This window comes from Ambystoma mexicanum, chromosome 8 (assembly GCF_040938575.1).
Source record: "Ambystoma mexicanum isolate Mex_15411 chromosome 8, UKY_AmexF1_1, whole genome shotgun sequence".
NCBI classification, from domain to species: Eukaryota; Metazoa; Chordata; class Amphibia; order Caudata; family Ambystomatidae; genus Ambystoma; species Ambystoma mexicanum.
The window spans coordinates 1,659,202,409-1,659,215,631 of NC_090929.1; the positions used below are offsets into that span (position 1 = coordinate 1,659,202,409).

A 13,223-nucleotide genomic window follows, 5' to 3' on the forward strand; every position below is an offset into this window, starting at 1 on the left:
CCACTGGACTTTCGTCCATGGTTAACTCTGTCTTTCTCTCAATGTCAAAGTATGCCACATTTTCAGCCTCTGCAATGAAGTCGCAAATGGTTGTTAATGCTGTTTGGCACACCGTCGACCAGTGGAATGGTGCCTGATGCTTTGTGAGAGCCCTCAAAGGTTCCCTGATGGTGGCAAGGTCCTTGATGTATCTCGTGCAATAACGTGCCGGTCCCAGGAACGATTGAAGCGCTGAGACATTTGTTTGATGTCACTTTCTGCAGGATCTGGTGTCATTCCTTTTTTTCAGAAGATGTGACTAAAGAACCGCAGGGTTCCTTTTTGAAATTCACACTTTTCCCTGTTCAGGGTGAGATTTACTGCCTCCAGTGCCACGCATACCCTCAAGAGCATGTCCTCATGTTTTTCCACACACGTACCAAACGCCAAAATGTCAACACTGTAGTTGATGTAAGTGGGAATATGCTTCATCACATTATGGATTTCTGCCTGAAATATTTCCCCTGCCGAAGAGACGCCAAAGCTCAGACATTTGTACCTGTACAGGCCAAGGTGTGTCACAAACATAGTAATGTAGCAGATCTCCGGTCTTAGGGCCAGATAGTAATAGCCCTTGTTGCGGCCCAGTTTGGGGAGCACCTTTGCACCATTTAATAGGTGTATCATGTCGTAATGCGAGGGGGCAAATTGCGTTCTCTGGAGGGCTTGATTTGGTCACCTCATGTCCACGCATAGCCGGATGGTGTCCGATCCCTTCTTTGGTACAGGCACGAAGGGTGACACCCACGGAGTGGGTTCCACTGCTGACTCTATGAAATCCTGTTCCAGCAGTTTGTGGAGTTCTTTCTCCACCTGCCACTGTATGTTGACGGAAATGCTCCTGTAATGTTGTGCCACTGGCTGGACGTCCTCGTCAACGTGGAGCTTGATCTGCTTATTATTGTACTTGCCTATGCCTTTGAATAGTGCGGGGAACAGTTGGTCTGTCTTGTCCATCGTGTCAATGTATTTGTTGATCATCGGCATGTAAAACACATGCATTAGACCCATGTTGATGGCAGTTTTAAAACTTAGGGTGCTATTACACTCAGTCGCCCAATTTTCCTTTCTTGTATCTTGCATTGGCACTGTGCCTCGAATTAGCAGATGCACATTAGCGAGGACTTGGACCCATATGGGTAGAAATCCACTTCCGATGGGTGTCTGCGGAAGGGTATTGTATATTTGCTTGCTAATGACTTTTACTGTGGCACTGGTGTCCACCAATTAAAATCTGCTGCTCATTGAGGTGCATGAGCAATGTGGGGCTGTGCTCCATGGCCTGTTTATTACCATGTGCATATAGGTACCCTTTCCACCTTTGCTCTCCTTCCAAGGAACGGAGTTCTGTTTCTGATGGTGACTGTTCAACCAGGTACCTTACATGGCGTCTTGACCGTCTCACTGGCCTTGAAGTTGACATGCAGGATCTTCTCCGATCTTCAAACTTCTTGTCTTTTCCTGAATCATCCGCTCGTCATCCCCAGTCTCTGTACTTTCCATGGATTTGGGCAGCAATTTGCGACACCTCAGACACCTAGGTTGGTGCCATATTTCTGGGCCTGGCCATGTTGCCTCCTTCACTGTCCCCTTTCCCCAAATTCCTAGACACTTTGCACATGGCTTAAAGTGATCCCCCCACTTCACATGCTGAGCTTTTCTGTTCAAGTGTGGGACACGTGCCTTCACGGGGAAATTCGTATCCACATCTGTAGCAAAATGGTTCCCCTTGGCCGATACTCCCATGATATGATATGATGATATGATATGCCATTTATAACGTGCCTATACACAAGTGTTTCAAGGTGCGACGAAGCAAGGGAGGGGGAACAGAGGGAAGACGGAGACAACGATCTTACTATGCCAGGTGACATTGGGATTGCGCAAGCACAGGGGAGGCGGAAGGGGAAAGTGCGGGTGGAAGGGGAGGGGGCAGTGCAGTGCAAAAGATAAACAGTGGATAAATAAGACAATAAAAAAGAAATGGTGCGTCCAGCTAGTGGCAAGTGCAGGTGAAAGTGCAGACATCAGATGTCGAGCGCTGGAAGGGGCTGTAGGGATACCGAAACAGTCCCCAAGTGCAAGGGTTGCTGGGGGGCAGTGCAGGTGTGCAACTGGCAGGGAGGAGACCTGGGCCCGAGATCAGAGGGTAGCCAGGTAAACAGTGCAGCTTCAGGTACAGCCAGGAGATCAGCAGGGGAGAGGAGGAGAGAAAGCAGAAGCAAAGAGGTGCTTCCGGAACCAGAGATGGTTCTCCTCAAGGTTCAGAGAGGCAGGGCAGCTGTTCCAGAGGGAGGCCCCAGCAGAAGAAAGAGATCTACCACCAACTCGTTGCTTGGAGAAGAGACTGACCCTGAGGGAGTTTGAGGCAGATGACCGGAGAGCTCGAGAAGGAAGATATTTAGGAACAGAGAGTTGAAGGTATTAAGGCCCCAGGCCCCAGAAGGCTTTGTGGACAAGGCAGAGGGTTTTGAACTTAATCCTCGCCACCACTGGGAGCCAGTGCAGTGAGTTCAGGCCTGGAAAGATAGAATCCCTGGGCTTGAGGCCAAGGACAAGTCTTGCAGTCCTGTTGCATCAGTTTATGCACCCTCAGAGGGTGCGTGTTTAAGCTCTTCAGGTTTCCCATGGCTTCCACTTGTGATTCCACTGCTAATTCCAGTCTTGCTAGCATTAGGATCTCCTCCAGCATCCTAGATTTTTGTAGTAGCCTTCTCCTGAAGTTTTGCGATTCACAACCTACGAATATCTGAGAGCGCAAAGCCTCTGTTGTTAAAGTCACAATGTTTGAGTTTGAATGTTAGCCCCGTTACGAATGTGCCAATCGTTTCAACTTTGTTGTTTTGTGGTGTGAAAGCTGCGTCTCTCGTAGTCCACATTCGTGTGAGGCGTGAAATAGGTGGCAAGGGCAGTCTTCAACCCTTGAAAGGTATCTATGGAATCAGCAGGTAGCTCATTGATGATGTCTCTAGTGGCAGGGCCTGCTGTCAGCTCCAGCAGGCATTGTTGCCGGTTATCTTCCATGGGCCCCATGGCGCCCACATATGACTCAAAATCCCTAATCCACCTGGCCCCCATGTTAACAAGAAATTAATCCTGCAATCTGATGCTTCAAATGTCGGTTTAGGATGCCTCAAAAGTCAGTTTAGGGGCAGTACTGTCTCAAGAACATGACAGTATCGAGAATCCCCTACTCTACACCAGCAGGAAGATGTTTCCCCGGGAACAATCCTATGCTACAGTGGAGCTTGAGGCCCTTTGCGATCAAGTGGGCCATAGTACTTCTAAGGTATTACCTGACTGGGAGGAAGTTCAGGTTAATCACCGACATTCGCCCTTAACCTGGATGAGCCTTAGAAAAGTCATGAGGTGGTTTCTAGACCATTGAATCTAAAACAATGCCCTAAGAGCAGCTGTAAACATTCCCAACAGAGATCATATCTCTGCCTTCAGAAGAAATGTTCACTGGCTCAAAATAAAAGACAGGGTCCTCCTCAAAACACTATCCCTTACCTCCAAATGCCTTAACAACATAGCGCCTCCGTACCTTACAGAGAGAATAAACGGGAGAACCTCAAATCGGCCCATGAGATCAGTCAACGCCTTCACCCTAGAGGTTCCTAGATACAAACTAAACACAGCTGGCGGCTACAGCTTCCCAGTTACGGCTACCCAATCCTGGAACAAACTCCCACTAGAGCTTAGAACCGACCAACCCCATCCCGCATTTAGGCGAAAAGATCTAGCTTGGTTATGTACCAATGATGACTAACCTGAGCCACTGATGAATCTCCCCCCATCCAGACAGCCCCTCCCCGACCACCACTCCAATTGTATATACTCCACTGTACCACCTACAGGCACCTTGCAAATTGTATCTGTAATATGTTTACCCACTGTAACACTGTATAGATATCTATGCCTTTATATAACTATGTATGTATATAACTTCTGGTAACTAAGCTGATAAGTATCCTTGTAATGCTTGCGCCCAAATACCTTTGGGTCTCGGCTGCGCCATATCAAATAAACAAACAAACAAACAAACCTACAACCCTTTTGCTTTACAGTGGAACGCAGAAAAGGGAAAGAACAAGGAAATGTGGACTTTTTAAGCAGATTCCCACACAAAACAGATGGGAAGCCACACACTTTAGGGGAAGGGTATGTGATGAATCAAGAGTATTCAACCCTTCTCCCCAAAGAGGAGCCACCTCCTTTGAGACTAGGGAGGTGAGCCTGCTCTGCAAGACCATCCCCAGTGGTCTGGGCAAGTGGGACCTCACTGGGAGTGATTTCCCCACCTCTACCCCTTAGAGGACAAGGACTCTCATTCATTCCGTCGACGCTCTGCGATCTGGTCCAGATTGTAGACCAGGTGGGCATTGGTGCCCTGATCCTTCTGGACCTCTCTGCTGCATTCGATACCATCGACCATACTATGCTGGTCAATAGGCTTTCTGCTGTTGGTGTTTCTTGCAAGGTCCTTGAGAGGTTTCTGTCTTTTCGCTCTCAATCTCTTTCTCTTCCTCCTTTCACCTCTGCTTTTCTGTCTGTCATGTGTGGAGTTCCACAGGGGTCTGCGCTCTCCCCTCTTTTCAATATATTTATTCTCCCTCTAGTTAAACTTATCCACACTTTTGGTTTTTGGTGTTACTCTTATGTGGATAACACACAAATCTTGGTCCATCTTGACCTGGCTCTCCCTTCCATCGCTGAGCGTTGTCGTGCTCGTCTTTCGGCCGTCCATGCGTGGATGGGTAGTAACTGGCTCCGTCTTAATGGCGATAAGACGGAGGTCATGGTGGTTGGTGCTCCACCTGATTATTCTCCTTGGTCCGCAGCATTCTGGCCGGATGAGCTTGGCCCTCTGCCACCTCCCTCAGCCACGGTAAAAGATCTCGGTGTCAAGCTATGGGCTTCTTTGTCGATGGGTGACCAGGTTAGTTCAGTATGTAAGTCTGTCCAGTTCAAACTTTGCATCCTGCGTAAGGTTCTCCCATATCTTCTGCAGCACCTTTGTCCTTTGTCTCCTCTTTGGTTTCTGGCTCTATCGATTATTGCCACGCCCTTTATCTTGGGCAACCAGCGTATCTCCTTCAGGGCCTACAAATTGTGCAAAATTCGGCGGTCCGGAAACCGGTGGGGCCTCTCGGTTCTCCTCTGCATTGGCTATTATTTGCTCTTTGCATTGGCTTCCAGTGGCCAAGCGGGTCAGGTTTAAGGCACTGTGTCTGGTCCATAGGGCCTTTTACAATACAGGGCCGGAATACCTACAGTCTAAATTGAAGCAGTATATTCCCTCTCGCGCCTTGCGCTCTGCTACATCCTACTGAATTACTGTGCAACGTTTTAAGCATTCCCGTCTGGGGGGACGTTCCTTTTCTGTGGCCGCCGATTTGCTGTGGAACGGTTTGCCTACTTCCCTCCGTTCCATTTGTAACCATCTTTCATTCCGGCGTTTCTTCTGTTTTCTGTCTAATTTCTTTTTCTTTTTTTCTTCACATTGCTATTTCTCTGTCATTGCCTTAGCGCTATGATGCCCTAGTTGGTGATGGTTTGCGCTATATAAATTCTCATAACATAACATTCCCACAGCAAACTCCAAATGCAAATCACCTTATCTGAATATATGGGATTGCCTTCAGTAAAGGAAAACATACCCTCCTTTTGTTTGGTTCAAGGAAATGCTGGCTCAACCACAACCCCTGAAGGAAAAGGGAATATCCTTTTCAGAACCAACTTGTATGTAACCGGGACGCGTGGTACACAAGAGAGGAGCGAGAGGGCCATAAGCAGGGGAAGCCCTCTGACGTACGTACACCTTGGAGTGGCGAAACAGACTAGAGCTGCGGAGCCCACAGCAATTCGAGAAGTGGAGAACGCCAGACCAAGACTCCAGAGACCCGGCAACCCGAATAGCAGAAGAGCTGCTGGGAGGATGGAGAGTGGAGGACTGTCTGACGAGGTGGCGTGCACACAGAAGCACTGTGGTGGGCCTGGGGCCCTGACACCTGTAGAGTCAGGAAACCAGAAACTTCCTGCCGGTGAACCTTCAAAGAGCGCGATTAGCCACGGAAGCTATGAGAGTGGAGCGGTTGGGAAGTCTGGAGCGCAGAGAGGACCGCCTGAAGCAGGAGACCCGAACGAGCGCCAAAACACCACCCGTGATGGACGAAGGTACAGGGGTGGAACAAAGGGTGGGGGGCATCCAGGGAGCATATCTTCAATAAAGGAACTTGGCAAAACTTTGATACCGATGTTGGGACATTGAGAAAGTGATAAAGATTTATATCCCGAGAAGCCAAGGAAAGTGAGTGAAATTAAGGCTTTGAGAAGGTCTGGAAGAGTATCCAATGATGGATGGAAAAAGTGGCCAGAGTTCAATATTGAAGAGTCTGGGTATCCCTTAATGAAAGACTGAGAAGCAATGTGAGTCAAGGTTATATGTTACGCCCAGGACTCAGAGAAGGAGCCTAGCAGATAGAGATCCCACGAGTGGTGATGTCTCACCCATTGTAAGATTATAAAAAAGACCAGAATGATCACCTGGAAACAGAGGGAGACAGTCAAAGAAGGAGGAATGACTGAAAGAGACTATCTGAAGAAAACTATTAAGAAAAATGTTGAGAATACAGATGGAGCATTACACCAGCAGGAAAACAAAACCTATAAGTAGTTGGCAGGAGCTCATAAATCAGACATTGTACTGGAAGAGATCATCATAATAAACCTGTTACTAGAGGATGACCTATTTTTCATCTGATGTGTGTGTATATATGAACTAAGTTAACCCTGAAGTAAAGCCTCGGGACCGACAGCTGAAGGGAAGCAGCCCAGGGAGAGACATTTTGGCAAACTTTAGTTGTTAGTGGTAGTGTCGGGTAGATTAGGTTTTGGACAGAGGACTTTTTTTAGCTGGACTTCATGACAAGAAATAAGCACCTTCATAGGTTTGGATAGGTAGGGAACATCCATATAGCAATAGGGCAAGATAGGTATTTTTTTTTTGTTAGTTTGAATAAACCTTCTAGAAATGCCTAGTCTGTGTCTGACTCCTTCTGACCCACCACACCACCATCTCGGGTTTCCTCGTCTCCACGCAGTGCCTCGCTATCAGCGCCTCTACTCTGGTTGACACTCCCAGGTGTGCCTCTGTTTAATGTCTCCAGGGCAGTGCCCAGCCGGAAGACATGTCACTGCATCTCAATGCTGGTATTATTTATGCCATCTAAGCGGCTGATGATGCTGTGGAGTTCCTGTGTAATGTCATGCCCTACCTCGCCCACTGTGTCGTCCATCAGCTGCTGCTGCTGAAGGAATTTGCATAGCCACTCAGAAGCTCCACCCCTAATGGTCCTGCAGGCTGCGATGGTGGTTGAGCAGACTGAGGGTGGTGTCTGCCGGCAGCAGCGACTCGGGCCGAGTTACTCGGGCGCTCGATGGGTGAAGCACCATGTTGGGAGGGATGGTGCGGGGACGTGAGGTGCATGGAGTCTCTGCTGCCTACTCTGCAGGTGGGACAATTAGGTGTCTCACACACCTATGTCCCGATGGTGAATTGGCGCAGCACTCCTCCTGTGTGTGGGGTGATGTGTTCCCCCAGAGGTTGTCCACCAGGGCCTCCTTGATGGGTACACCCCAGACACGAAGGTGTTACTCTCCCTCCTCACAGCTCTCATTGTGTTCCTCAGAGGCCCCTTCCTCTGTAGTCATGGCTGCGAAGTGGAACGAAAAGGAGACCGGTCCGTCTGAGATATTGTAACAATGTGTACACATTACTGATATTACTGTAGAAAGATGTTGCTATATCTTGGCCAGCATGTGGCCCTCGCGCTTCATCCCATTGCACCTTCAACGCACTGTTGTCTACCATGTATGATTCACTAATTCACCCCTGTAGACGTTCTGGTGCTGCCATTGGCGATGTGTGGTGCATGTGAAGGCAACATGGTGATATAGCATGTGTTTGTGTATATTAGTATGGTGGCAGCCTGATGATTCATTGCATGGCTAAGCATGTTGGTGAAGACGCGTTGCATGCAGTTGTGTCCCCTGTGCCCATGTGGTTTGATGTCAGACGATTATTGAGAATGTCAGGGCTGGGGCGTGTGTGGCATGTCTTAATAGATAGTGGTGTTTGGGGCACATGTAGGTGTGGTGTGGACCATGTAGATTGTTGGCAGAGCACAAGTGGCACATGTGGTGTGGTGGAATGCTCCCTTTGAGTGTATCTAAGACATCCATGTGACTGGGTTGTGTGTTTTTTTTTGTGTGTGGAATCTGCTATGCATGTGCCAGTGGTGGCGTCTTCCATGAGGGATGGCGACTTGTGTGTATAATAGGAATGGGTGTTCTGTGAACATATGCATCCAGGTCCATATGTGGCGTTTGCGCTGTGGTGTGTACTTCACACCGTAGGACGATATGGTGTATTACAATGGGTATTGGTAATGGCCTGTGTGCATACATGTTGTTTTCCCTTTGAGCCAGTTATATTCATGTTTCGGTTGTTGCATGGGTGGCGGAGACCTGGATGTGAGTGGTTGCGCAAAGGTGATGTGCTTACCACGGAACTCTGCAACTCTGTGCCTGTCTCTGTGCCTCCTATGACAGTGCATACCTTCTCTGGGATCATGTGCAATGTCTTCTCTTCCCTGGGTGTCAGTCGCAACCCGGGGCCTTGTGGTTCTCTTCAGCTTGGGCCAGGGTGAACTGGGTGTATTTTGGTTTGGCCCGCCGCTTCTCGAACCATTGTTTTCAACTCCTGCTGGGTGTGTTGATGTCTTCCAAGAGTCTGACCCACTCTGCGTGCCGCTTTTCTTCCACACAAAAAAGGGTCTTTATAGCACAAGATAATTATTCTAAGGAGAGGTTAACACGTATGGTTAATGAATCCCTTTGAAATATTGACGGGTGCTTCCTTTTCATAACAAAATATTTGAGTAAAGATCCTACTCTGGGAATTATTTGGCCAATGAACAAAAGCAATGTTTAACAATTAACCTCTTGATTTATGCATTTCAACTATTTTAGAAATAGAAAAATATATATTCACTGTTGGTGTAGTGAGAAAGAATCCTGAGGGGAAGATTGATTAAAACCCTACAACAGTGATCAGACCGAAACCTGAAAGACTTGCTACGTACGGTCCTGCACAATGTTTGGCAGTGTGTGTTGGGATGGTTGTCTGTGGTGTCGCTCAATTGTAGCTTAGTGACATTGGATCCCATGCTGTCCTGAGTGAACTGAAATTGGATCTCATGCAGATATAAGTTGGCTCCCCTTGGCTATCTCTTGTTTCATCATGGGTTGGCGTTCTTTGGTACAGCACAGGTTTGGATTGGATGAATTTTCATATGATGCAAAGGTAGGTTGTTGTATTGCGATACCAGTAGTTTACTTACATCTGATCCTTGCTTAGGCCTGGGCTTTGTTCTTTTGTTATCTCATGTGAACGCAGATTGTGTATGTTGGGCTATCACTGCTGTTTTTTAGTTGCATTGGGTTCGCAGACAGAGATCCCAGGCTGATGAAGTTTGGTTGAATTGGGATAGTAGAGCCTGTAGATTAGTTGCATTTGGTAACAAATAGCCCCAAGTCCACTGCTTTGGTATTCTACACTGTTGTGTGTTGGATAGTTGACTATCTCTTACTTGTAGATCTTTTTCCTTGGGAGTAAGCTCAGGCCTGCGTTTGGTGGGTTGTTGTATTGCAATATGATCTGCTTGTAGATTAGCCATGTCAAGTCACCACTCAGCCCTAAGCTTGTTGCATTGGGATTGAGTTGGCTGGGATGTGACTTGCATGGGGCACCCACTCAGGACTTAGTTGCATGCATGGGGATACTCTGTGGATGTAGCTTGTTTGTGTTAGAAGGGACTTGGTTTTTGATGCTTTACTTTAGACTACTGCTGATGATTGCTTTGATGTGTTGCTCTAACGATTCTCAAAGAGTTTGGCTTGAGAACTCTCATAATGATCTGTGTTCTGTTTCCTCTCTTTCAGAGGCCCTTACGATGGGTAAACTTCACAAAGACATTGGCCAACTGATTGTACAATCTGCAGAGGACCCAGAGAAATCTGACAGCCAAGTCATCAAGGTGCGGGAGCAGTTGTATCAGAGGCCCGGAGCTGCCACATTTAGGAGCTTTTGAGGGAGTAGATTAGTTTGTGGATGTTTTGATTTAGAATGTGTGTGACAGGTGGTGTATTTAGGCTCCACCCCTTTGCCAGACTCTGCCTGCCTTGGCCAAACTATGAGCCCTTTAACACCATCTTGTCCCCATTTGGCTTCAAAGCAACATAAGGACGTTATTATGGCTGAGAGGGTTAGAAAGGTATTGCTTCTACTCTATTAATTAAAGCCTGTTATCTTCTATGCAATATTCATTGAAAGAGTGTTTTCAGATCTCTGGTGCCCTGGATTTCGAGAAGGCAAGGTGTCATTCAGTTGAGTGCACTAAAGCTACTTGTTGAGGCCAATTGTATACTTTCAGTTAAGTCATAGAACAATCCTTTAGAGGAAGCCATCAGAACATATAAGCTGTCTGACAACTGGACACAGTGATGGGAGTGTTGGTATAAGGATTTATTTGTTTCAAAGCCAATATCTGGCTTCTCGAGAGTTGCCTGCTGTCCCATAGGCTGGTCTGTAATGCAAATGTTTCAGGCGCATAATTTGTACATGTGGTCTGGTAAAATGGTAAAGTTTACATAGGAAATATATGCAGGTGTTAAAGGCACAACTGGAAAATAAATGCTGATTAAAAAGAACCAAATCTCCTTCTCATGGTTCCAATGAGACGTTTCATCTCTGGTGTTAGCAGGGCACATATAGGGAAGAGGCAAGCTACCACCTGCTGCGGGATGGATGCCATTAAAAGCTTGCAAAATCACATGTTACATTTGGAAACTCTGCCTGGGCATCAACACTTCAGTGGTGTAAAGCCAATTGGAGATGGTGCTTGGAAACTTTGGCAGAGCATTCTCACCATGGAGTAATGGATAAAGGGTTATCCGGAAAATGCAGGCGTGGGAAGCAACGCAATCCCCGTAGCTGTGCAGTGCAATCTGCTTTTATAACAAATTAAGATGGATATACTGATTAAATCATTGCTATTGTCCAAAATATCCCATGGCCACAAGTGTAAAACAGAATAATGGATCAGGCTTTCCAGAACTGTGTGTTATGTATATGCTTTTTTAGGTTATGTGGTTTGCGTTTTGTGGCAGATTACATTTTTCTTAACTTCATCAGATTAGATCGGACTGTGCAATACATAAGAACATTTTGAGACTTGTGAGGTATAAACATAGATTCCATTTTGTCATTTAAGGTACTGTTTTACAGCAAAAGTCCTACCTTCTGCTTACAATCCATAGCCTTTACTAATTCATTTAGAGGTTACTTAAAACTTAACAGTTATGCATTGTGTGCCATATTGTGCAGTACTGCACGCACAATTCATTGTTCTCAAACCCCAGCCTGACTTAAGTATTTAATTGATTTAATATTGAAAAATCATGCATCATCTTTAACCTTTCCTTTTCTGGAGGGAACATTCTAATTTTTGCAATTGTTAAATGCACGTCATATGTGACCTTGAAAGTGATTGCTTAACACATTGTAGGTCTGTGTTGATTAGAAAGAAATCCAATGAGAATGGGGAGCAGGTGGCACAAATAAAGCCAATGAGGTTCTGGCTGCTTTACATATCAAGGAGCATTTTGGGAACCTAAGAATGACCACAGAGCTGTATACCTGTCATATAGGTCCTCAAGAGTTGTATGTCCTCAGTCACTTATTATCTAATATATGCTGGGTCTGTTTTATTATTTGTTTTAACAAAAGTGACCCTTACAATAAAACTTTTTGTAATTATCAAGTATATATACCAGTTTGCACATGATATCCTTTGGCTGGATGAGTGCATGACTGCTAATAGCCAACGTTGGGACTGTTATGGATTTCCTTCTCCTCAAAAAGTTGAAGGAAGAAAGGTAGTCAGCAGCCAGACTCATAGAAACAAAGTTGTCTTCATTTAAAAAATGACAGAGTAAATTCTGAATACGACTAAACAAATGCTGCGCCAGATGCAATCTGCCATCTTAGACCAGGGCCTAGTTGGCCTTATTGTAAATATGTCACTCTGTGCAACGCTTTAGGTCTAACTAGCAAAGGGGAGGACGAGTAATATTGAGGATCGAGAAGAGTACGCAGACAGGATTTGGAGGCGTAATTAAACATATATTGTCACACTTGCTACATTTGTGAGTCTAAAAGCAAGGAAGATCATGTATGCATGCATTACAAACAATTTGCTCTGTTTCTTGAATGATATATTTAGTTATGAATGATATATTAGTAATTATGTGTACATTGCTGTCCATGGATTCCCCATACCCTGGTGTCCTATCCATTTGCCCAGCTTACACCTTCTCATTGGTTGCCAATGTGAATGTTCCTCCAGGCCAGAAGACCGAGTTTGCAAGTGATTCACTTCTCCTTTTTCCCCCTTCATAGGATATTTCTTCCAAGACCAGAGAGGTACTGACCACTTTAGCATCATTTGCCGATGTGTCTACCGAGAGAGAAAAGCCAACCATCAACTTTGAGGCACTTAAACAGAAGAGATTAGCCCCAGCCACAGAAAACTTCCTCTATCACCTGGCAGCGGCTGAACAAATGCTGGAGACATGACGGTGCTGTGCCAAAGCAACCTGCTGGACCAAGAGCAAACATGATACATTCTCAAGAAGCAATACCTTGTTATGATGACTGCCAGGAAAGCACAGGACTTGCCATCTTCAAGAACAGTGATATGAGTGCCTTCCTGGCATTGGGACACTGAACAAAAACATTAGTTATTTTTACATTTTTTGGGTCTTTGTTTGAACCGGACCTTTGTGTGCCTTTTCCCACTTAATAAATACTTCTGTTTCTTTTGTCTCCTATTTTTGAGATGATGTTCTCGACTTAAGGACACACACATGTCGATTCTCTTGTGACACTGCTTCGAAAGCTGCAACTTTTTCTATTGGGCATTGCGATCTGTTGCATTGGTGAGGCTGTGTGAGCATGACCTGCACGGTTGGTACAATTGTTCCTCGCTGCAAGGTTGGTTGGTCTTCATTTATTGGCCCGTTTACCCATGTTGGTCTTATCCATCACACCCCACCTA

At 46.1% G+C, this 13,223-nt stretch overlaps 1 protein-coding gene across 1 annotated transcript in view; it reads left to right on the plus strand.

Annotated features, from left to right (window-relative positions):
- The window catches only part of DENND10 (DENN domain containing 10), a 236,386-nt gene extending 223,390 nt beyond the window's left edge, over positions 1-12,996 (plus strand). The window contains exons 8-9 of the mRNA XM_069611927.1: positions 10,048-10,142; positions 12,566-12,996. Of these exons, the coding sequence (XP_069468028.1) occupies positions 10,048-10,142; positions 12,566-12,742 (272 nt within the window). The 3' untranslated portion in view covers positions 12,743-12,996. The remainder of the gene's footprint in view (positions 1-10,047; positions 10,143-12,565) is intronic.
- The last annotated feature ends 227 nt before the right edge of the window (positions 12,997-13,223 follow it).